This window comes from Taudactylus pleione, unplaced genomic scaffold (assembly GCF_031769625.1).
Source record: "Taudactylus pleione unplaced genomic scaffold, aTauple2 ptg000250l, whole genome shotgun sequence".
In the NCBI taxonomy this organism is placed as follows: Eukaryota; Metazoa; Chordata; class Amphibia; order Anura; family Myobatrachidae; genus Taudactylus; species Taudactylus pleione.
In genome coordinates, this window is record NW_028284652.1 from 3,899,823 (window position 1) to 3,926,717 (window position 26,895).

Below are 26,895 nucleotides of genomic sequence, written 5' to 3' on the forward strand. Positions count from 1 at the left end.
AAATACAGTATGTCAATAGACATATTTACTGGACACCATTAAAGCCATTTTTAAATGTGGAACATTCAGTCATTTGCAAATGAAGACTTACTGCACCATTGGACATCAAAAGTTTGGTTGATGTCCACTCCGTAACAGGTGCCGTTATTGCACGGGGCCCGACTTTCTCCACAGATGTTCCTGTGTTTAAAGACGGAATGCAACATCTTTTGAAGGAAGATCAAAGAAACCTTTATGTGTCTTCATACTGTCTTACTGATGTTGGCGAACAAGTAATTAGCTTTATATCTGCTTTTACTTGGTACACACTTAAAGGTGTTATATTATGTTTTTTTCTCTTTGGTTTCCTCTGGTGACTGCAGAGACTATACTTATCCAGGAAACTTATGTGTTCGGATTTATCCTATGTCTATACCCATAATAACCATATCGATATATACACAGACTTGGTTTCATTGCTTGTTTATTTTCATAAACGAATATCTGATAACAACTTGAGAATTACAAGACACCTATTGAAAGGATCTGTGTGCCCTTTATTCAATACTCCAATTCTCTTCCTCTTGTTCCTCTCACTCCTGTGGTTCTTCCTTGTCTTCGCTTATGTTTTTTCCCTTAAATTGTAAACTTTCCATTTTGGCTATCCTGTGATATTTTTGTATCTTCTATTATGTCTTATCCTATATGTTCTAAAGGTGATACGTTCAGTATTCCGGCACACAGGGGATGCCGACGCTTAGAATAAGGCACCGGGATCCTGAAGGTATTTAGCGGGCTGGGGGGAGGGTTAGGGATTAGGCACTATGGGGGAGGGTTAGGTTTAGGGTGCAGGGAGGGGGAGGTTAAGTTTGGGCACCGGTGAGGGAGGGTTAAGGTAGGGAGAGGTGGAGGGTTAGGATATTTGCTGACAGGTGTCAGTATCCTAACCCTGTCGGGATTTTGACTGCCGACATCCCGAGCACCGGCATCCCGTACCCATCCCGTCTTAAAGCCCTCTGTTTTCCCTTTGTATCAAGCATGATATTCTCCCTTATGGTGTAGTCATTACCTCTTACATTTTCTCAATGCCTTTAGATTTTCTCCACATTTGCATTTAGTAAATAAGTAAATAACCCCCTATTTGCTTTTTTTTACTTCCAGGGTAAGTCTGCAGTTTGTTATTAGTTTGGGAAATGTTGTTAATATGAAGTATTTTACATTAGATGCATCTCTTTCATACAGAAGAATTATTAAGGAGGCACAGGTGTGCACTCAGCGCACTTCAAGTGCTCCATAAATAGAAAATCAATTAATGTAACCTTATTGTCTGGCCCTCGGCTGGAAATAATCGTAGTTTACCCGCACAACTCTACATACGCAGCACCACCAAAAAGGATTTTGCTCTATGCCTTGGCCTCTCTGCACTTCAGAAATGAGGATCCACATTTTATGTACAATAAACTGTTTATGATTAAGACGAAGGTTGGTAAATAGTTCATTGGGTGGTCTGGCCCTTTCTACAAGATCCTTTGCAATGATCACCTACTGTACATGCAGCTAGAGCCTGCTTTATCTAACTTGCCATGGTTGTGGGGATCAGATCCAGGTATTAGAAAATGCAGTATGTGATGGTGTACTTAAAAAATGGTCTGGTGTATTATTATTTTATATAACTTTCTTATATTAGGCTGTCAGATCGATTCCATTTGTGACCGTATTAGCGACATAGATTTAAAGGTGCTCAGATAGGCTATATTATTCCATTTCAGATAGTATTCTCTTCAGATTCCCACAGTAATCTTCAATGAATGTATCTCATAAGGCCACATAAGAACTCACATAAATACATTATAGCATTTTGTCTGACTCTCTTCTGCAATCTTTATTGACATCACACCACATCATGCACAGAATTTGTGGTTACTGCCTTTAGATGTAGTATTTCCTTCTTCTGTTCTTCCACGTGTGGCTTTTTTCTGTATAACAACAAAAAGGACATTATCACAACCATTTAGAGATTCCATGATTTCCTCAGCTAAATCTACACCTATTTCACTATGTTGTACAGAACGGAGGGGAAGAGGGGAGAAAAAAACATTGCTGTGAACACAAAAAACCTATATTTAACATCCAAAGGACAACATACTTGTACAAAATCTATCATTACCCCTCACACCATACCTGCATAGTATATTCAAGAAATCTAACATTTTCCCCCATTTCTTCCACAGTTGATGCTTTATGGGTTACACTTAAAAATGCTTAATAGCGCAGATCAGGGCCGTAACTAGGGTGGTGCGACCAATGCCGCCGCACAGAGGGCAAAAGCCCTGTGAGTGGAACCGTCCGCCCACCACAATCTCTTTCCGTCAGACGCCCGCTGCTATATATATATTAATAACGCGGCTCTTCCACCGAGCCTTGCCCCTGCATCATGTCACTTACAGTATTCACCCCGCCTCCAGACCCAGTGCCACAATGTCTCCTCCCACAGTCCTAGAGTGAGGAGACGGAGGGTCAGGTGCTCTGTAGGCGGCTGCAGCGCAGCGTCAGCACAGCAGGTCCGAGTCACAGTGACAGTTACGTCTGCGGCGGCCACATCCAAGCATGGTAATGTCTAAATCCCCTTCACGGAGAGGACCCTGATGTCATCAGCCAGTATCCAGCGTCAATCCCTGCCATCCAAGTGGGCATAGAGGGGGAATATAGCCATGTGGCGAGCATAGCGAGCCACCGTGGCCGAAGCGCGGCGAGCGCAGCGAGCGTGCGAGGGGACAACAAACGTGTTTAAGTGGGGACAAAGTACTTCTTTAGCTGGCTCTCATGGGCAGGAACTGCACTTCTGCCCTCACTCACGTCACTTCCAGGTCCCTAGCACGAAGGGGAAATACAGCCAACCCATCCACCACCAAAAGGACCCATTGAATGATAGGTCCAGCGTCATCATCCACTAGGTCTGTGCTACATATATCTACAATAAGAAACCTTTGGGTGTTTTAACCCTTGATCATTATCAGTTAGTGGCACAGGTGCTGTTCTGTAGCTGCAGTGCTGCATATACAATAAAGAGCCTTGGTGTGTGTATGAGGGGGAAATGTGTCAGTTGGGAGTGTTTGAGCCTTGGGGGGGACACCAATGCCAGTGGCAAACGCAGGATTTCTAGAGGGGGGTTTCCAAATGCTTGATTTTAGAGCGAGTGTGGCCAGTCCATGAAGAGAGCAGAATTAGTACTCAACCAGTTTTAATATGCATCATACAAAGTGTATTGTGTATCATAATTCCAGCATATACAGGACCAGCGATCACAATAAGCCATTAGATGCGTCATTAGGGCCATCCTGCCTGAGCTGGATGTTTTTTATTATAGATGTGGGCACCATTCCAGACTATTGGAGCAAGTCTGGGAGCCTGGAGGAGCAGCAGAAGAACCTAGCACTGCCCTGGACATATATGTACATATTGGGCTCTATAGCAGTGCATCCCTAATAATGCATGTTTTCCAGAACACATAGTTGGTGCACATGTTATTTATTACTGTCTGATACATGTTAAAAGATCCACAGGTGGTGCTAATTATTTAATTTGTGATACTGAGAAGAACATGCAACACTGGCAAAATTCTATTATATTACTATTTCTACTGTGGTCATGTGTGTGCTGGGGAGGGGGGTTTCCAGGCAGACGGAAACCCCCCCTGCGTTTGCCTATGAATGCTGTTTCACGCACAGGGCACCAAAATATCTAGTTACGGCTCTGGGACAGATATTGGACTTACCCTGCTATCATCTCTTCTATGGTGTCTGGCAGTGGTTTGTTGACTGTCTCAGGTAAGAAGTAGATGAGTAGTCCAGATATTATAGGTGCACCACCGTATATGAGCATAGGCAGGATCGGATAGAAATCACCCAACATCTTTATTAGAGGAGCCACGATACCTCCAACACGTGCCATGGTGGATCCCAAACCCAGACCACTCTGTCTGAGAAGCAATTATATAATTTAGTGTTACATATGCTAGGACTGCGATAGATGTATTAAACATACAGTATGTATGGGATCCACTTCAGGAATACTTCTGTATTAGATACTATTTTTTATTTATTACCAGTTATTTATATAGCGCACACATATTCCACAGTGCTTTACAGAGACTATTTGGCCATTCACATCAGACCAGTGGAGCTTACAATCTATGGCCCCTATTTACCAACGAAGGCAAATATCAGCAGAATTATTTGTTTAGTATCACTGTAATACTACCGAAAAATTCACTGGTATTTAGTTACCAATACTTCTCCTGCGAGGTCCTGCGAAGTCTTCAGCGAGGTCCTCCGCTGAGCTTCTGGCAACTTAACGCTGCCAGCGACGGGGCTCCGGTGTTATACTCATACGCGACGGTCCGTCTGCACATGTGCATGACACGGGGACCCGGCACTGACGGGAAGGCTTTGCTGAAGCCAGAAAGGCACCGCTGGGTCTCCATGATGCTGTGACAAACAGCGGTAATCTTAGTGAGCGCTAAAGGTATGCTTTGTTGGTAAATGGGGGCCTATATTCCCTACCATATGCACACACACACACATATACACTAGGGTTAGTTTTTGATAAAAGCCAATTAATCTACCAATACTGTATATTTTTGGAGTGTGGGAGGAAACCGGAGCACCCATGCAAGCATGGGAAGAATATACAAACTCCGCACAGTTAGGGCCATAGTGGGTATGAAACCCACAACCTCAGTGCTGTTAGGTAGTAATGTTAACGTTCCTCTTCTGCGCACTATGGCCCTGATTCAGAGCCGGACGCTCTGACCAGAGCGCTCGCTCTGAATCAGGGCCCACCTCCATAAATATGGAGTGTCCTCCTGGACGCTCGTATAGCTGTGGTCTTGACCATCGCGACCATCGCCAGTGCGAGCAGAAGGCTGCGGTTGAGTTTCTCAACCGCAAGGCCAGGAGTGATTTTGGCTCTATCAGAGCCAAAATCACTCCCACTGACATCACTAGTGATGTCAGTGGGGCCGGCTTCTGACGGTAGGCGTTCCCTTGGGAACGCCTCCGTCTGGCAGGCACGCCCACCAAAGGGGGCGTGTTGTCAATCAACATCGACAGCATGCCCCCTTTGATCAGACACAACGAGCGAAGGAAAGTCCTTCGCTCGTCGCGTCTCGTGCATGCGCACGACGGAGCTCCCTCCGTCGTGCGCATGCGCAGTGCACACCATCGACCCACTTGCGAGCGGACAGCCGCTCGCGAGTGGGTCTGAATCAGGCCCAATGTCCTCTACCACATCATAGGTAGAGCTGCGTTTATGCAAGACAGGATTCTTAAATATAAGGGTTTATGTACAGTAATAGGGTGCACGCTGCAGCCACTGCGGGAACCCCTGCGCGTCTTCCCATATTTTTAAAGCAGCAATCATTTTAAAGTCAAAACCAGCTTGGTTTTGCTTTAAAATGATTGCCGCTTTAAAAATACGGTAAGACTGGCAGGAGTTCCCACAGCGACTGCAGCGTGCACCCTATTACTGTACATAAACCCTTATATGTAAGAATCCTGTCTTGCATAAACGCAGCTCTACCTATGATGTGGTGTAGAACATTGTGCGCAGAAGAGGAAACATCGCAGACATCACTTCAACACAGTAAAACTTTTTCAAATAAAGTTTACTTGAATAAAACATTCCTAAAAACCTTCATTAACCAATTAAAAAAATTGGGGGAGTCTCTTAAATATTAACGTAAACTGGTGTGTATGTCTGCTGGAGCCACCAGGCTGGCAAATTATCATGGCAATGGTCCCAATAAATTATACTGCAAGTGAAGGATAAGCAGGCATGGAACTACTTGCAAAATACACTCTCTTCTCCCCTTTGTCTCCTATACAGTATATATAGTAGTCTTGCTTCACAATGTGATATATAAACAGTGTCGGACTGGAGCACAAAGGGCCCACCGGGGGAATCCAGTGGTAGGGGCCCATGCTTTGGGGCATGGTCAGTTACCACAGGGGATGAGGCCAGCCCCCACAGAAGCTTGGACAGGCATTAGTGACCATTTAACTGACCCTCTAATAGAATAACAATGTATAGTTCAAGTGCACAGTCTGAAACTGACATTAGAGCAAGTGGTAGGGCCCTCAGGCAGTGGGGCCCACCGGAGATTTCCCCTGTACTCCTGTGGGCCAGTCCAACCCTGTATATAAAGTCTGAATGGCCCCACTCTGTATTTTGTTCGGATACATTCAGGCCGCCTGTACTGTCACTGATTGTAGCTCCGCCCCTGCTGCAATGTGACATTACCATCCTGTGCATTTCCAGTTGAATCTGCAATCCTACAGACCCATGGTACAATGTACCCCCTGACATGGCTGCTTGATGAGCCAGCCTCTATATGTCTCTACACTACAGGATAGTCATGGTTTTCATCATCTGTTCTCCTGAAACCTTGTGGGAGAATTGTGAAAGCTGAAATAGGTCTGTGAGATGCAATAAAAGCCATATAGATTATATTCATAACTGTAACTGCACTGGTCCCTTCAGTAATTTCCTGCAATCATGTTATTAAATGTTCAGTTTAGGGAAAATTACCCTACTATCCCCTATTCCTGTCTTGCTTTGGTCAGTGTTGTTATGGCTGTATAAAAAGAAGTTTGATCTTTATATAAAGTTCTTAGGCAGTGTTTGTACCATACTTGCCTACTTTTGAAAACTAGTTTCAGGGAGATTGCAGGTGGTAGCATAATGTGCCGCGCGGAGCGCGGCACGTTGCTGAGGGGGCGTGTCATGTCCCGCCCCAAGGGGGCATGTCTAGCTTCACCTATGGGTGTGTCTAGTCATTTAGGGGCGTGTTCTGCAGTGGCATTTGAAAACTTTAGTACTAACAGCAGCATTTTAGCAGGAGGCTCCTGAAAGTACAGCTGCCTGTTCAAAAAAATATATAAATCAAATATTAACTTAACCATTAAATGTCCTTAGACAATAGTTGCCAATGATTAGGGGCAGCTGTATTAGTCAGAGCTCTGTTATATATCTAGTGACCAGACACAGGCATTAACTGCACTCTGAAAGGGCACTCACTGACAGCTATCCATTTATTGGCTGTCAATGAGTGCCCTTTCAAAGTGCAGTTAATATTGCCTGTGACACTCAGCCCCCACACTCATCACCCAGCCCCCATCAGGGTATACATATAGCGCAGATGACAGAGGTCTCATTGGCCCCTTATAATTAGATTGGAGGCCACACACCTGTCTGTGCACACACAGTGCAGCGCTGCTGATCAGTGAGTGCAGCGCTGCCGGCTCCGCTCAGCTCAGCTCTGCCTCTGCCCGCCGCCGCCGCACCTCCCAGCCACAAGCACACTTCGTGCACAGCTTCCTGACTAGCCGGTCACCGCTACCCAGAACCCCGCAGTGGCCGGCCCTGAAGTATCATGGCGTCACGGGTCGTGACGTCATGACGTCCTCTCCGTAAACTCCGCCCCCCGGCAGTCCGGTTTGCGCATGCGCAGTAAAGGAGGGTTAGAAATAATCGGGAGATTCGGTAATTTGCGGGGGAGCGGGAGGGTTAATTAAAAAACGGGAGACTCCCGCTAAAATCGGGAGGGTAGGCAACACTGGTTTGTACAAAGCTTTTAACATGCACAACCGTATAATATAAGAGCAATTCTGTGATTTACTGTAATAGCCAGTTCGTATTCTGATGGATAGCCCTGGGAATCGGCCTATCAGAATTAACGGTATGATCTGTGAGTAGCGGAAAATGTGGGAATTGTATAATGTTCATTCTACTGCAAATCAGTGTAACCTGATTGTTTGAGGAAGAATTCTGACGGAAGATAGATATGTTTATTTAATGTATAACGTGTATATGTCCAGAAATACCTGAACTCACAGGTTTTCAATAAATCATAATATATTGCTAATAAATCATCACTTGTTAATTTATTCAGAATCCACAATTGGGATAAATGTATTAAGGGCCTGGGTCTGAAAATGTTCAAGGGCCTATACTGAAAAGAGGAGGAGCTGTGACAACCCTACATTATCAGCTCCACTGTCTCATTAAATACATAAAAATAGAAACGTTGCGTAATTTAGTGAAAAAAATGTAAATATTCTCTGAATACTATGATTTGTCTGACTGTGTGGCCAGCTGGTCTTCATCATCCTTTCATGATGATGGGCCTATTTTTATATGGAGGCCTGGTGCTGGAGGTCCATCCGCCCCATTGTTAATCTGGCTCTGTGATGTGTTATTCTGCTTCTATTTTGTACTCTCATATAGAGGCACATGTAGTGTTGGACGCATTTTGCATAAATAAACGCAGATGTAAAATGTGTTGATAAAAAAAAAATTACATCATAGGGGCATAGTCAATTCCAAGCGAAAAGTCCCATATTTTTTGCATGCTGGACTTTTCGCCGACATCAGTAGTTTTCAATGCGGAAAAGTATCGCGCACATGCCCGCTTTTCCCCGTATTCAATTAGAAATCGTCGAAAACGGGAGCTGGCAAAACTGTAATATGCAAAAAATGCTGTCAGATTTGGGGAAATCAGCCTGACACCCCCCACATGATGCACTGACATTGGGGTTCACTCTAGTTAACCCCAAATAGCCCTGCTGACGGTATTTGGGGTTCTTAAATGCTCTCAATTGCTGCTATTTGGCGTCTTTGCATGAGTGGTGAAAAATAGCATTTAACAGTTTTTTTGGCTCAAAAAAAGTAGTCCCAGCAAATTTGGGGTACATGAAAATGGGTGCTAGCATATTTTTACGTTGCTAAAGTGTAGTTGTAAAAAACTTTAAAAATCCAACTTCCGCAAGCACCTGCAATCTTAAAAACACACATACTTGGGGACCCCTGGAGTTTATTTCGCTAGTTTATAAGTTTTACCCCCAACTTTGGACTTTTTCGCCCCCAAAACTAAAGTACTTTTTTGGGGTGAACGAAATACTTTTTTTAAACTTTTTTTGAACGCAGCTTACCTTTGGGGGACTGTCCCAAGGGTGCAGGGGGGTTCCCGCAGCTTTGCACCCCAAAACCCCAATTCTGCACTTTTTTCCAACACCTATTCATAGGCAAAAATTTATCGCAGGTCCCATTGTATTGAGTTTCCGCACCAGCGAAAAGTCTACGGAATTGAATATGGAGGAAATTTTCACATGGCGAAATGACGTCACTCGCCATACTTTACTGCAGAAACGGACTTATCGCGGCTAATTGAATACGGACCATAATTGCCTACTCTCCCGGAACATGCAGAGGGCTCTAGATTTTTTGGGTAACCCCCCGCACCCCTAGAAGAGTAAGCACTTCTCTCGCGTCCAGCCCACTTCCTAGGTTCCTAGTGAAGTAGGCAGAATGGAGAGAATTATCACTGGAATCGGCTGTCCGCAAGTAGGGGGCGGGGCTTAATTACGTGATTCCATAAGAATCGTGTCATTTGGCCGGCCCCTATTTAAATATGCGGTATTCACAGGAATTTACCATGAGGGGGTGGAGCTTAATGACGCAAAATGCCCATCAGCGCCCACCTGCTTCTCCTCCTCTAGGTAAGTATGAATTACATCATTATGCTGATCCGGACGCATATCAAGATGCTTTCAGCTCTCCAGATGTGTGACAGGAGAAAACAGTAGCATATGAGCTTTATATTACCAGGACTAATCAAAGCGTAGAAATGTCACTTGATTGTATGAGTAGTAATTGCTAACGCCAAATTACCCAGTTTGTACTTTGTACACAATATTATGCAGTACAGTATTATTAATAAATGTTAAAGTTACATTTATCAATAAAAATGCAATAAAGGATTGTACTATCAGAGGGAGGGGTCCAGACACAAACAGCCAATCAGAAATGGCTACTGACTGCTCATTGGTGTGTATTTTGTACCAAGGGTTAAGCACAGCCAGAGATATGCCTTTACCAGTATTTGTGTCCAGGCATATATGTGTGTGAACACACCCTAGCTGTACCCGGCCTATGCTTGCCAGCCTATTCCTATCCCTGATTTGCCTCTCTACACATAAAGTGGTAAGCTTGAGAAGCAATTAAATCTGTATACAAAAGTTTTCTATTTTGTACATATGCACAGAACAGAAATGTAAGTTGTATACACACACACACAAAAAAAAACATATGTTCATCTCTACATGAGCTGATGAGACCAATTTGATCACTAGCCAAAAGTTACAAATGTCAGAACAAAGTGATTATGCCCAAAACAAAAACAACACAATGCATAATGGGAAAACATACAAAACATAATTGAACATGCCAGTTACTTGCTATGCAAGGCAGCAACACTAAGCTCCCAAACAGTGCAAGGGGCCTTATTAAGCCATTCTGCCATATATTACAGAAACAGTAGTTTCTGCATTATTTAAAACATATATATTTAACAAGGCTAAAAGCAGGAGATATTGCTGACAAAAAAATGTGTAGTTGCGCAATTTAACAAGCTCTGAAAAACCAAAAGTTTGTTAAGCTAGGGAGGTAATTAGTCATTTGTGAGCCCCATAGCAACATTTGTTACTGCTCAATGGCAAAAATAACTCCCATAGGGTTGCATTTATCTTCTATATTTAGAGCTATGCCGGTGTTTTCAGGGAATAACTGCAAATATTTAGTATGCCCGGATATATTAAGGAGGGACTGCAGCAGACTCCATCCCCTCCATTCCCGCTGCCAGATTTACCAATATCCGGAATGCGTTGCATTCCCGATATAGGCCCCTGCAGCTAACGCCATCTGCAGATGTCGTTAGCCACTGTAGCCCATACTTGCCTACCCTCCCGATTTGGTCGGGAGCCTCCCGAAAATCGTGTGCCGCTCCCGGCCTACCGGAAAGGTAGGCAAGCCTCCCGGTCCCCGGCGATCTATCTGCCCCCCCCGCGAATACAGTATAATCCCTGGCAGCGGGGGGGGCCGGTGACGCGATTTGCGCTGAATCGCGGCATCGTGGCCCCGTCCCCTGCTTTACAATGCCATTTATCTCGGCATTGTGAAGAGGGGGCGGGGCCGCAATGACACGATCGCGCTGTCACGCCCATGCCCCGCCCCCATTGTCGAGTCATTTTCTGGGCCACGCCCCCTTTTGATGTGGCACGCCCCCCTGCTGAGGACGCCTGACAGCTCCCTCCCGGAAGGAGGGAGCTAGAAGTCGGCAAGTGTGCTGTAGCCTATGGGCTACACACCGCATAATTAGCCGACGGAGGGTTCCTCCAGAATCCTCCCCCGGCAATAAGTGCCACACGTGCAGTCAGTGGGACTGTGCATGCGCTGCAGCCCCGGCAGCACTCCGGCACATCGCAGGGACAGGCTCCTTTCGGAGCCCCTCTCCCTGCATGTGCCGGATAATACATTGCGGTGCTACAATCGCACCTTGCAATGTGATCATGGGCAGTACTAGCATGCCCAGATTGCATTGCAAATGCGATCATAAATAAATGGGAGCCATAGAAACATGAGAGACAAGGAAGTCAGGCCCACCATCAGATGTGGGCCCCATAGCAGCTGCACCTATGGTAGTCATGTCCTTGAGCTTACCTCTGGAGCAGCCTAGTGGGGAAGGATCCTGCGATCCCTCCCTGGTGAACTGTACTGTAGCTGAAGCTGATGCCAATCACAACTATTTCGCACTGCACATGTGTAGCCTGGTCCAAGCCCTCTCCAGCATTTGCCGGCACAGGCTCTTAACTTATTAGAGCCTGTGTCATAAAGTCTAATTGTTGATACATTGCCCCAATAATGCATTAGAAATTGCCGCACTATGCAGCATTGAGAGAAAACACTATCAAGAATCTTTAAGTAGAATTCGGGCAGATCATGGCAAAGTACGTTTCAGTGGCATCAATGTAAATTGTGAGGTAATTAGTAACAAAGTGTAAACGTCCAATAGCACACGCCTGGGGCTTCGACTTTCTGCTCATTTTCTGTTTTATATATAAATATACTCTGGGCCTAATTCAGCAAGGATCACAGTTGCTAATACGCACGCAATCGTCCCATTGTTGCGTACTGCGCATGTGTGCGGGTGAGTGCTCCACTGTATAAATAAGCCACTGCGCTCTGGTATGCAGTCTGAGGACTCATAGGGGCCTATTCATCAACACTAAAAATAACGTTTTTAAGGACATTTTCCTTAATTTTAGTATTCATGAAATATCTTAACCCAGGAGATATCACTGATATATCCTGGTTAAGTCCCCCTGCCTTCATTTCCACACTCCCCATACATTAGTATGGGGATATGGAAATTATGGTATTCATCAAATTCCGAAAATTATGTATTTTTGGAATTTGATGGAGTTACTATCCGCCACTGTGAGGTGGCAAATAGCAGGTGACACTTACCTGCTTCCAGCTGGTGAGGTCCTCCGGCACTCTGGTCCGTCCTCTGGCTCCTGTGGCTGCTCTGACACTGTGTTCTGCCAGCAGCACACAATAAAGTTTAGAAAACTAAACTGTACTGTGGTCTGCTGGGAGAACATGTGTCAGAGGAGACACCGGAGCCAGAGGCAGCTGCAGCGGGCAGGTAAGTGCGGGACAGGGGGGAGGTTTTCGGAAGGGGGAGGCGGGAGACACACAAAATTACTGCAGCTGTAGGTAGTGCTGCGCATGCGCTGGTTTTTACAAATGTAACAGTGCATGCGCAGCACTGTTTCCAGCTGCGGTAAGTTAGTGTAGATAGAGATAACTATCTATTTCCCGAAAAGCTGTCATCACAAAAATTACAGCTTTTCGGAATAGATAGTTATGGGGAGGAGGAATGATGAATTCCTCCGGTAATTAGGTAGAACTCCATGCGAGTTCTAAACCTAATTACCTACAGAGAATTTTAAGTTATGATGAATAGGCCCCATAGCGTTAGAGGAAGTCAGCAGTTTCTGAGTAAGGTCAGACCTTGTGCAAGTGTGCGTGAGGCTGCGATTGTACCGATGGTTTCACAGTCTTGCTAAATATTACAAATGTGTGTAAGGTAAAGTGGGCGTCCTTATGTAGTGCCGAGATGACATAGCGATCTCAATGTATTAGCATACTATCGATCGCAATAGCTGAATCAGGCCCTCAGTTTCTTGGACTTTCTAAAGTGCATTGCTAAGGTCCCAGCCATGGCATCACACTACATCATCAAATATTGTTCAATTCCAGGGACGTGCAGTCAGGGTAGGCAGAGCCTCCCCTGTTATATCCCTGAGATTTGATATAAAAATGATTAGAATAATACAAAGAAGATAGTTATAGCTTATAAACATCTTCTTTGTTTATTGTTATAATTTTTATAGTTAACACTCACCAGCTTTGTGGAGCTCCCGGGACTGCAGGGAGACAAGCGTTGAGGCTGCAAAAGCTCAGCCTCGCTTCTGTATAATCAGATACTGCTTGCAGAGCTGGGTGCGAGGCCACACCATGGGCGGTAAGATGCACAGAAAGAGCTAATAGAGGCATGTCTCTAGTATGGGGGGCATGCTTGGGCACTGATGGACACCTTGGATGTGCCATGTGACTAGGAAGTGCACTGCAGTGTTTAGAGATCTGAGCTCAGCAGCAAGAGAAGGCACAGTGATGCAGGTAGGAGAATCAATGGACACTGAAGCTTAGTGTAGTGAGAGGAGAGTAACAGTGAGTAGGGAGTGAGACAGGATCCCAGCACTCAGACCCATCTCCATGTGTGCCTCCCCAGCCATTGATCTCACCACACGTCACTGTTCAATTCATTTCTGAGTAGAAATATCTGTTGTGGCAACCAAACAAATCCGAAGTCATATATTTATCCATAATATTTCAGTTCTTACTTATCTCTTCCATCTGTGCACCATATGGATTAGAGGAACATTTCTATAAACTAGTTCACAGAACTAAAAACAGAGATAATCAGAACATGGGATCAGTTACTTATGAAAACTTCTTTCTCTGTACTTTATAAGCTGTAATCCCCTAAAGACTCATCTCAGAAGCAGTCATTTAGGACGTACTGGTGAGCTCTGGGATTCAGAGACCTCTATGGGCCTGATTCAGAGAGGTTCAGTACTGTGTCTTCGCAGAGGATCTCAGAAGATATACAAATGCTGCAGGTGCCATCTTTTGTAAAAAGACGCCTGCTGCCAGTTTCCCGGATACGCTGCCTGTGTCTGAAGGCAGCAAATTGATGTTTCCAATAGTGTCCAATAAAGATGGTATGATTATAGGTCACCCCAAAAAAGTTGTAGCGGTATGGAGAAGGCTTAACGCGTTTCACTGGTTAATAGTGTCCAGCATCAATTTGCTGCCTGGGAATCTACATCCACCATCCATCTAAAGCTACAGCTACAAGTGGACACTAATCCAGTCAATCCTTATGCGGATTTCGCCTATAGGACTGAGATACATCTTCTATCCACTTGGTAAATATTTGCTGTGCTCTATTGGAACTATACATTTGACCCATCCAGCTAGTGTCCGCTCTACTATTATGGACTTTGGATCCCCCTAATAGTGGTTCTATTGCAGTGATTTAATATTTTTTATATTGCTACCATTTTCCTTTAAATATACTTTAACCGATCGATATACTATTTATGCTTGTCTTATTATCAGTTTTTGAAATAAATGTGATATTGTATTATACAACCGTTTCAGCACATAACTATAGATACCTATTTTCATCTTAATACCTAGCAACATTATTTAGCGCCAGTATGTACCTAGATTTATTATTCCTTATCTAGGGTCTGACTACCCCTTACTGGCTGCTCTCTTGGCAGCGCATTGGTTCTCTATGGTGATCATGATGGTGCGCCAATGGTGGAGTGATTGAAAACACAGGCAGATTTCCACTGGCATTGAAAGTGGACATCTCATGGCTTGCACTGTCCGGGGCACACTAGTACACAACAAGGGGAAGCATATGCAGATTACTGCCGCTGCGACTCCACAAAAAGTTGCGTGCATTAGCGGCCACCTCTGAATCAGGCCCAAAAGTTTTCATGTTTTTTGCTCTCGAATCTACAGAAAAATGTTTGGGCTACATCAGAGCAGCAGAAGATCAGTCAAATCATAACATTGATATTGATTCAGTATTCCGGGGGGATTACTAAACTGATTATTCTTTTTCCCATTGACTAATGGCAAAAACAAACCTATATTGATTTCAATGAGAATTCTTCTATACTTGTTTGCAGTTTATCATAATTATCCCAATTTTCCAATGAGTAATTGTGCAATATTGGATGGACAGTCACAGTTCAGTTTCAACGACCTCTTCCTCTTATTGGCTCTATTAATAATAATATTAATAAAATATTCCAGTAAAATAAAAAAATGTAATGTTTGGAAATGTTTCATATTTTAATTCACTACATCATTGAATCAAATTTGATTTCTTCTGTATTTCTTAATTTCAAACAAAACGGAATACACTGTCATGTCAATTAAAAAAAATAAAAATGCTAAGCTTATTCTTAATAATTACAATGTGGGGGTGGTGATGGTGTTAATGTATCAGGTTGGTTTGCAATTTTCTCAATAATTATTATCCCCGGGCTGACAGATATCCTCCCCCATTCACCCAGCACACACAGCTATCATGTGTATTTAGTTGCTGGCATGCAATATACTATATGCTCTCACGCTAATCAATCATAGTGTCTGCAACATGTTACACTTTATGTACAAATGAAAAAGCAATTGCACAAGTCCCACTCCCAAATAAAGGAGCTCATTCAGACCCGTTCGCAAGCGGGTGCTCGCTCGTATGCGGCCGATGGTAAGCGACCGCGCATGTGCAAGCTTTGTTCTGCGCGTGAACGAACTACTCGGAGCGATCGCAATCCGCTCGCTCGCCCAGCAAAGACAGCCCAGTGTAATGAGTGACAGGAGAGGCCATTTGTGGGTGGTAACAGGGGCAGGACACTAATAACGGGGAGTGGAGAAGCGAACGCAGACATGCCTTAGTCTTCCAACGCCATTTCATAGGCATGCATAATTAACAGCCAGCGTCATAGTACACGTCCTATGCCTGTTTTCTACACAGAAGTCATCACAGTGCTTGCGGTAGGGTAAGGCAACCACAAGTGCTGCGATCCCTTCCGATGGTCCTCGATGTACCAACGTTTTTAATACACTTCCTGGAGATGACGTGCGCTAGTGGGCGTCTCTACATATGCTAATGGGAGTCTATAGACACAAACTGATCGCTCGCAAAGTCAAAGTGGGTGTGCTTATGCCTTTCCGAGCGAGCGCCTGCCATGTTGTCACTTAGCCGAATTTGCATCTAGCGAACGGCTCTGAATGAGCTCCAAAGACCTGACCAGAAGGAGCAGCACTTTCAGAGCTATGCTCACTTGTGTGGCTCCATAGGAATGTAAGATTTGCAGAGACAGCAGTTTTTCACAAGCTGTGTCCCAGCTCTGGAGAAGTGAGACAAGTGCGCATGCGTGACCTACAGGTCACGCATGCACACAAGAGCCCCGATAACTGATGGAAGGAGCCAGACAGGGGCGGAGGGATCCAAAAGGATCCCTCTTTGTGACCCGAGACTCCTTCCCGGGTAACGGGACCACTCGCCATCTGAAGATAGCGAATGCTCCCACACTTAAGCTCCAAAAATATAATATTTTCGAAGCTTGATGAATTCTGTCGGGGACAGCGGGTCATTCCCCAGAGAAAGGTAAGCAGGAGATATCTGTGATACTAGTGTATGGGGACAGCGGGCCATTCCCCAGAGGAAGCTAAGCAGGAGATATCTGTGATACTAGTGTATGGGGACAGCGGGCCATTCCGCCAGAGGAAGGTAAGCAGGAGATATCTGTGATACTAGTGTATGGAGACAGTGGGCCATTCCGTCAGAGGAAGGTAAGCAGGAGATATCTGTAATACTAGTTAATGGGGACAGCAGGCCATTCCGCCACAGGTAGGTAAGCAGAAGATATCTGTGATACTAGTGTATGGGGACAGCGGGCCATTCCCCAGAGGAAGGTAAGCAGAAGATATCTGTGATACTAGTGTATGGGGACAGTGGGCCATTCCCCAGAGGAAGGTAAGCAGAAGATATCTGTGATACTAGTGTATGGGGACAGCGGGCCATTCCCCAGAGGAAGGTAAGCAGAAGATATCTGTGATACTAGTGTATGGGGACAGCGGGCCATTCCCCAGAGGAAGGTAAGCAGAAGATATCTGTGATACTAGTGTATGGGGACAGCGGGCCATTCCGCCAGAGGAAGGTAAGCAGGAGATACAGTATCTGTGATACTAGTTAATGGGGACAGCAGGCCATTCCGCCACAGGTAGGTAAGCAGGAGATATCTGTGATATCTCCTGCTTTACCTACTTCATGTATGGCCCGATAACTTAATGTTTACAATTGCATGTGAAAATGTTACAATTGCAGGTGCAAGTGATGATGAATAGGCCCTTGTGAATCATAGCAAAAACAAACTTTTTATGAATGCCCCTTTTTCACAGAGATTGATAAATAGCCCTAAAATTGAAAAGGGACTTTACAGGAGATTTACTAAGCAGTAGTATCTCAAAACCACTTGGTTTTTGGCAGTTCTCTGTGCAGTTTGAGATTTACTACAGGCAAAACTGCACATACATCTGCATTATTTCAAAGTGCAAGTTTGGAAACGGAAGTCCCTATTTTTACATATGGGTGGTATACAAACTGTGCCATGCATTAATGGCTTTCAAAACCTTTTAGCAAGCCCGCTGAACAGCAAACCACTGCCTATGCATACCACCGCTATTTAATAAAAAAATAAAAAAATAGACATGATTAACAAAGACAACATAGCTCAAAGCTCATGTTGATTTAACTATTTTATCTGTGACAAGTAAGGAGAAAAATGGAAATAAATAAAAATAATAATAATAATATAATAGATAGATAGATAGATAGATAGATAGATAGATAGATAGATAGATAGATATATAGATAGATAGATAGATCTAAAAAAAACCCCTCTCTTACAATCTAGACATGACCAGCGCAACACTGAATCAGGGCTCGCGACCTCTGGGGTGTGTGCAGAGGCCAGAGCCGTAACTAGACTTTTTGGTGCCCTGTGCCAGAAAGAGCATTGGCGCCCCCCTCATTTTTCAAAGGGACATAACGCACCCAAAAAAGGCTAAAGGCCTCATGGGGAAGGGCCAGGGAAGAGATAGGGGAGACCAGGAGATGCTGGGGATGAAATAAGAGGAAGCTACAAGTGAGAATGATAATAAACAGAAAATTGACAGGCCCAAACAGCGCCCCCTGACCTGCGGTGCCCTGTGCCACGGCACCAGCCGCACTACCCTAGCTACGGCCCTGGCAGAGGCATCACCGGGTGTGGTGACAGACGGTGCGGCACTCATATACCCCTAGTGCGTGCTAATGAAGGGGGGCGTGTCCGTGAAGCCATGCCCCCTGATGTGCCGTTTTAGGGGTCATGCCCCCATTCACATCATGCTGGGGGGCTTGCACAGCGCTGTGAGAGCTGCTGGAAAGCCACTGGATTCCCTCCACATAGCGTGGATGACATGCACATGTGCGCGTCATCCATCATCGCTGTGACTCTGCTATGTGGCACCATCTGAGGGGGTGACACCAAAATAGCAGAGCACACCCCACGTATAGAGTCACCTGATGTGGCCTGCATCTCCCTAGTAATGCCACTGAGCGTATGAACCAATCATTGGGCCCCGGCACCTAGACAAGACACAATGCTTAGTAGATCTGCGCCCTCCCTGTTCCTTGTGGATATCAGGAAAATTTTTTAAAATTGCAAGCAATTATGACAGCAGATGACTGTTCTTGCATTCTGCTGGTCCTGTAAAATTTCACTGTGTAGGCAACATGTATGCTAAACTGGGAATCAGAATATAGGCAATTATGCCATTGGTATTATGTTGTTTATGTACTTAGGGACTGATTCAGACACGAACGCTATTTGCGGACGGTCGTTGCAAAAAAGGGGCCGGCTATTTAAATTGAGCGCTTGCTCATTGCGGTTTGTTGACGCCTCACAATTTGCGCTCAAAATTTTGTAATGACGCCCCGTTACCGTTCGCATCACACGTCATCTCCGGTATTTATTTGATTAATCGGGTACATCGAAAGGCATCTGAACTGCTCACAGTGCTTGTGGTAGGTTTATCCTACCGCTATCACTGCGAGCAGTTCAGGCTAAAAGACAGTCAAGTGACGTGGTCGATGACGCTCCTTTACTAATTATGCACTCCAATTAAACGCCCTTTTTACCGTTAGGCACGCCTGCGTTCGGATCTCCACTCCCCCGTTTTCAAGCACCTTCCCCTGTTACCACCCGCAAACGGTACATTCTGTCAATCAAATTAGCAGCCCCTCGCTGTTTTGCGAGCACACGATTTCCAATCGCAATGACTGGTTTGCGCTTGCGCATTACGACCCATACGCATGCGCAGTTGTGCGAACATCGCACAGAGCTAACGAGTAGCCGCTTATGAGCGGCTCTGAATCAGGCCCTTAGGCCCTGATTCAGAGCCGGACGCTCTTTCAGAGCGCTCGCTCTGAATCAGGGCGCTTTCTTTGTTGTTGTTGTTTCGGCCTCCTGGCCGCTCACACAGCTTATGTGAGCGGCCAGGTGATGGTTGCGACGAGACCTTTGTGGTAGGGTCTCGTTCCCGCAAGCCCCAGTGAGCTTCCGGCTCTAAATAGAGCCGGAAGCTCACCACTGACATGACTGGTGATGTCAGTGGTGCCTCCCACAAACGGCAGGCGTTTCTTCGGGAACGCCTCCGTTTGTGTAGCCACCCCCCCTGCCCGCCTCCAAAACGGGGCGAGCTGTCAATCAAAATCGACAGCCGCCCCTTTTTGGTGCGAGACCCGTAGCGACGGAGCGCCCGTCACTGGCCGGGTCTCGCGCATGCACAGTGGGGGACCATCAACCCGCTTGTGAGTGGTACGCTCGCGAGCGGGTCTGAATCAGGCCCTTAGTACTAAGTTGAAGGAAGGAGTTATTTTAAAATTCAAAATAAACATTATTACTTACAATATTTGAGGATTTTTGTTTTGTTATTGGGGGCGAGATGTACTACATGGAAAATGCAACAAAAAATAGTTTCCGGGGTTTTACAGCATTTTCCATATGCACTATGTGGCTGCTGGGGTTCCGATGCGAAGGGTAACGCCAGCTTTTGTTGGCGTTACCCTATAGAAGCCCATGGGTTTCTATCGCATTGCACTAGTATGAGAGATCCAATCTGATCCCTCCCAGCATGCTCCACGGAAGAGTTGTCCTTTGCTGTACTGATCGCATATGTTAGTGCATATGCGATCAGTACAAATGCGGTGTCTGGCTGTAAGTACCGCATTATGGGGACGATTCAGACCCGCTCGCTAAGCTGCGTTCACAGCTGGCCGATTTTTGCTTTCTGCGCATACGTACGCATAGCAGCGTGCATGCGCAAACCAGTCTCTGTGATCAGGAAGCGATCGCACGCCAGCCATAGATCACTCGCTAGCATGAGTGACAGATAGTGCCATTTGTGGGTGGTGACAGGGGATAGTCCATGAAAACAGGGGAGTGGATGTGCGTTCTAACGGTGTTTAATAGGCGTGCATAATTAGCATGGAGCGTCATTGTACTCATCACCTGGTTGTATTTCACACTGCAGTGCTTGCGGAGGAATAGGGTTAACCTCAAGAGCTGCGAGCACTCAGCTGGCACTCCGATGGCACTCGATGTTACTGTTTTAACATACACTTTCTTGGAGATGACGTGCGCTGCAAATGGAAGGGGGCGTCTGTACACTGGCATGCGATCGCTCTGCCGTTGCACGCTAAGACACAGTGGGCGTCCTCATGCCTTGCCCTGCGATCGCAGCCTATGTATATGTTAGCAGCCGAGTGGCTGCGTGCGAACGGGTCTGAATTGAGCCCTATGTACAGTAAGTGCATCCCGCCCTGGATCACACAATTTAAAATCTACCCTAAAAAATCCCTTCTGACAAGAATAGAATCACTACGATGCATTACAATGTCCTTTGTGCTTCTCTGTGGTCAGTACCATCTCCCTGTTTGGACACTATTGCTGTGGGCATTGTAAAAGGGGCATTACTACTGTGGGCATTGTATAAGGGGCATTACTACTGTGGGCTTTGTGTATAAGGGTCACTAATGTGGACATTGTGTAAAAGGGGAACTACTGTGGACATTGTGTAAAAGGGGCACTACTTGGGCATTGTGTAAAAGGGGCATTACTGTGTTTCGTTACATAAATAAGAGACACTACTTTATGGTGTAATGTGAATCAGGCACTATGGGCCTAATTCAGAGCCGCTCGCAAGCGCACAGTGCTCGCAAGTGGCTCGATGTTTTTTTGCACTGCGCATGCGCCGCTTCCGGCATGCGCGAGCTGTCGATGGTGAGTGAGAGCTCGCCCCGTTTTATAGGCGGGTAAGGGGGGTGGCTGCACAAACGCAGGCGTTCCCTTATGAACGCCTGGCGTTTGTGGGAAGACCTACTGACATCACTAGTGATGTCAGTAGTGGACTTCCTGCTCTATTAGAGCAGGACGTCCATTCAGGCTTGAGGCAGCTGAGACCCTACCCCAGGGTCTCGTCGCAAGCCCGATGGTCGCGATAATCGCAACGGTCTCCACTCGCTCGCACAAGTTGTGGGTGCACAGCGAGCAGGTCTGAATCAGGGCCTAGGGGCCTGATTCAGAGACGTTCGCTATTTGCGGTCGTTCGTTCAAAAACAAGGGGTGGCTATTCAAATGATCCGTTCGCAAATTGCAGTCTGTTCACACCTCTAAGTCTGAACGAGCGAGCAAAACATACGCTCGTTTATTTGTTAAAAACGCCCCCTGGCCGCTCGCACCATACGTCATGTCCGCTATTTATTAGATTAATCGAGTACATCGACCAGCGTATGAACTGCTCGCTATTCTTGTGGTTGGTTTTTGCTACCACAATCTTGCGAGCAGTTCTGGCTATAAAATAACCCAGTGACGTGGTCAATGACGCTGCTGTATTAATTATGCACACCCGTAAAACGCCCGTTTTGACCTTTAAGCACGCCTGCGTTCGGATTTCCACTCCCCATTTTCAAGCACCTTCCCCTGTTACCACCCACATACGCCTCATTCTGTCACTCAAAATAGCAGACATTCGCTATATTGCGAGCACATGAATTTCGGCCGCACTGACTGGTTCGCGCATGCGTATAATGATCCGTACGCATGCGCAGATGTGCGAACATCGCTCGGAACGAGCGTACTGCCGCTAGCAAGTGGCTCTGAATGAGGGCCTATGTGCGGTGTAATGTGAATAAGATTGTGCACTGTGACTCCTTGGGCCGTAGCACACTGTGTAAACAAGTACTGTGACTCTGCTGGCCGTATCCCACTGGGTGGGTGGGAGGGCCCAAGGACAATTCCATCTTGCACTACCTTTCATTTCTGTCACTGCTGTGTGGCAATGTTTCATAGATGTGCTTTAAACTGTGGGGTCTGTGCTGCTGCTCTGTCGCTTGGTAACCAGTCAGCTCACTGCAACCTTTGGCCAATAATGGTGAAAACAATACTATAAGCTGTGAGGTGGTCTAAATTGACTGGAAATGACTGGCAATTAATGTTATTGAGGTTATGAATAGGCAGAAAAAAAAGCCCAATTTATATGATTTCAGCTTTTTTTGTCAATTTTTGTAAAAAATCCAAATCCAAATCCAAAGCTAGTCACCGCAGTTTGGCAAATCCAAATACAAAGCCGGACGACGAATTAGAACCAAATACGGCAAAAATGGTCCAGCGCACATCCCTAGTTAACACTTGTAATTATTTCTCTTTCATGCATTGAAAATACAGTTTGCAGTAAACTCATAACAGCAGATGCATTCTTTATGCATATTTGATGAGTGTTTCATTCAGATTTTATACAGATTAGTATGCTTTCGTGGGGATTTCATGCATATTCATGATTTGCTCATGAAGATCTGATAACTTTTTATGTGAATTAAATGCGTATGGCCAATGTTTCTATACTCTATGGGAGGAATCCGCAGTGTATCAGCGGCCAAACCCTACATGCTGTCCATGAATACGTAAATGGGAATAGTCCAAATAACTTTCGTGAACTTAAACTGCATTAATACCAAATGAAAACCCCCTGTGAGTCAATATACTTTGTAATTTTCAAAAGTGACTTGTGCTTTTTAAATTGGGTAATAGCTGATTATGGGTGGGATGCACTAACATTGTGCGGTACAACCTGCCAGACATCGCATCCCTACTGATCGCATATGTACTAACATACAGTATGCAATCAGTACTGCAAAGAACAGCTCTTCTGATAAAATCCTTTGCGATCAGCGCTGCGCCCTGGACTTCCGGGTTTATGAACTGGGAATCCATCTGCACATTCGCAGAGTGAAGCGGCGGCCGCGGGGAATACTAGGAGTTGAAGCCCATAGGCTTCTATAGGGTAACGCCAGCAAAAGCTGGAGTTACCCTCCGCATCGAAGCCACAGCAGCCACCCAATAGTACATCCCGCCCTATGTTTGTAGCCATAATACCAAGGGGTAGGGGAAGGAGTTATCTCCTGTATTAGGCGATCTCTAAACTATTTCCCTCTCTGTTACTGTAGAAATTCTATATATATATAAAATCAGATGTCCTGAATGACTCACTCACTCACTCATTAACGCCCAGCCAAAACCTCTGGACCTAGAAACATGAAAATCATGGAGTATATTGCTTTCATGATGTAGGTGCCCACCAAAGAGGGATATTTTGAAATTCGACTCCTAAGGGGGAGAAAAGGGCTAAAATGTTTCCTCCCCCTGTGCATTGTCCTGACTGGTCTCATCATGGCTGCAGCACAGTTCATATTCAAACACCAACTGTCATCCCAAGTGCTGCCAAACATCACTGGCAGTTGGTGTGACTCCACTATTTGAATAGTGAAGGAAGGGAATGTGTTACTACAGAGGTGGGAGAGAAAAATGTGCTACAAAACAGGTGAGGGACTGGAATGTGAAATATTTTACTACAGGGTGAAGGAAGGGAATGTGTTACAACACGGGTGAGAGAGGGGAATGTGTTACTACAGGGGTGAGCGGGGTAATGTGTTACTACAGAGGTGAGGGAGCGGAATGTGTTACTCCAGAGGTGAGGGAGGGGAAAAAGTTACTATCGGGGGTATTATTACTAAAGGTTGATTTTAATCAATTTAAAATCGATCAAAATTGATTAGCATTGAAGTTGTGTTTCTGGGGCTAAATTACACATTTACTAACAGACAATTTTTTATTTCTTTTTTTAAGTATTAGTAAATGTATGATTTAGCCTAAGGAATACAACATCGATGTTGATCGATTTTAAATCGATTAAAATTGACCTTTAGTAAATATACTCCCAGGTGTGAGTGAAGGTAATGTGTTACTACAGGTGTGAGGGAGAATTGTATTTCTACACAGGTGAGGGAGAGGAATTTCAAATGTGTTACAACATGGACGAGGGAGGGAAATGTGTTACTACAGAGGTGATGGAGTGAATGTGTTAGCACGGTGTTAGGTGAGGGAAGGTAATGTCTTACAATAGCAGTGATTTAATACTATAGAGGTGAAGGATTAATGTGTTATTTGGGTGGTGAGATGGAAATGGAAACAGTAAATATATAAGGTCTACCTGGGTGAAGCTGGATACATCAGCTAGTGGTTTATATAAATATTGTATTTTGGAGGTCATTTCCTTTAACTGACAAACCTGATTTTGGTACACATGAACTAAATGTGCTGTGATATGTTCTTTAATGTAGTACTACATTTCGGGTAGTGCGCTCCAGCACTACCTCCTGTCTGTACCTCCACTGAAGCAGCCCAGCGTCCTTTACCAACACATCCGCCAAGGGAATTACTGTGCATGCGAGTTTGCGCCATCTTTACTGTGCTGAGAGTAGCAGCTCTCAGCTCCGGGTGTGAGTACTTACAAATACCCTGTATTGCTGTTGTATTACTTGACCAGGTGGTCTGCCACTTATCTCCACTGTCAATGCTTATAATGCTGTTACCACCATTACCAGTTACCCTGTGCAGCACTGCCGCCCCTCTCGCTCCCCCCCTCCCCCCTCCTCCCCATGAGAGCTTACCTTGCCATCCAGGTGATGTAGGGTGGGTGGGATCTTCCACCGTTGTTCTTCAGCACCGCTCACCACTGCCAGAGGTCTCTTCCTGTAGACCTCCAGCGCCGGGAAGTGTGTGTGGCCGGTGACCCTGGAGGCTTCAGCCCTGTGCGGAGGCACCGGCCGCACCACCCTTCCTACGGCCCTGACCATTACTGTCTTTACCACTGTATCCCTGTATTATGGTTCCTCACCAATAGCACATTGAGTCTCCCATATCCAAACTGCTTGGGATCAGGGGTATTTTGGATAAAGGAATATTCCGTATTTTGGAATATTTGCATACCATATTGAAATGTCTTAGGAATAGGACCCAAATATACACACATAATGCATTTATGATTTATATACACCTTATACACACAGCCTGCAAGTAATTTTATACAATATTTTCAATAATTTTGTGGCTCCAACAAAGTTTGTGTAGATACATGAAATTCATTTATATGTCATATACACCTTATACAAACAGCCTATAGGTCATTTTATACTTTATTTTTCATAATTTTGTGCCTTAAACAAAGTTTGTGTACATTGAACCATCAAAAATTAAAGGTTTCACTATCTCAGTCATGCTAAAAATATTCCGTATTTCGGAATATTCCATATTTCGGAATATTTGGATATGGGAGACTTAACATGTATCAACTATACAGAGTGAGGTTTAGCTGTTTTGTACATTTCAGTGTTTGCACAACCTGACGTGACGTCTCTTTTTCATGCTGTTACCTGAAGCTGAAAACTGTCTCAGCTCTGGCAGACTAAGGACCCTAGTTATTATTATTACTTATTGTGACAATAAGTCATACTGGCCTACCCTTCCAGAATGGCCAGGAGGCTCCCGAAAGTCGGGTAACGATCCCAGACGGATGGAAAGACGGAAAAGTCTTATGGAGGCTGGGACCACTCTGCTGCAACCGCCCACTTCCCCAATGAAGGGGACAGTTAATGCAATTTGCATTAAATCGTGTCATTGTGGCTCCGCCCACTGCTTCACAATGCTGGTAAACATGGCATTGCAGAGCGGGGGACGGGACTACGATTATGCAATCGCACCATCACTCCCCCGGAGTGATGGTGCGATTGGGGGAAAGATTGGGGGGAAGATGTTACAGACATTTACTAATTAAATGCTGATTAATAAGTCTGCATTTATATACCTTATTTACTTGCTATTCCCAGTGATATTATAATGGTGGGATCAATATTGACTTTTACAGCATATATTATCTGTTTATTTGCACTTTTGGTTACTTATGTCTCAGGATCAGCCCAAAATTGTATACGAGAAGTTCCTGTTTTATGATAGAGGGGTGAGCTCATATCTTTTAGATTGTTAAATACATAATGAAATTTCCCGCAGCGTGTATGTCAGGTCAGTAAAGCAATTACAACACAAGCACATTTATTTTTGAAGCAACATTTGTCTACATGACATTTAAATGTTTAAATTAACATCTCAAAATCAAAGAAAAAAATATAGATTTATTTTCTGTTCAATCATATCTATATGTAACCAAACAAGTACATTTCTGAATGCAGACGCTGCAGCAGCTCCCCCTTGTGGTGTAGCGTCACATGTTTATGATAGAGTTATTTATTTAGCACCTGCAAATAACAAACACTTTACAAATGTGTATTCATTCACACCCGTTCTTGCCCCAGTGGACCTTCCAACTAATCTACTCTACAACAAACGTATAGGCTAAAAGGGGAAGTTGGTTAGGATGATTAATCTACCTACTAGAGATGCGTGGGTCTGGTTCTCAGAGAACCGGACCCAC

At 45.0% G+C, this 26,895-nt stretch overlaps 1 protein-coding gene across 1 annotated transcript in view; it reads right to left on the minus strand.

Moving 5' to 3' along the window:
• Positions 1–464: 464 nt before the first annotated feature.
• The window catches only part of LOC148515342 (solute carrier family 22 member 6-A-like), a 99,630-nt gene continuing 73,199 nt past the window's right edge, over positions 465–26,895 (minus strand). Inside the window, exons 9-10 of the mRNA XM_088480142.1 lie at positions 3,755–3,958; positions 465–1,955 (exon numbers count right to left, since the gene is read on the minus strand). Coding sequence (XP_088336268.1) covers positions 1,871–1,955; positions 3,755–3,958 — 289 coding nt within the window. The 3' untranslated portion in view covers positions 465–1,870. The remainder of the gene's footprint in view (positions 1,956–3,754; positions 3,959–26,895) is intronic.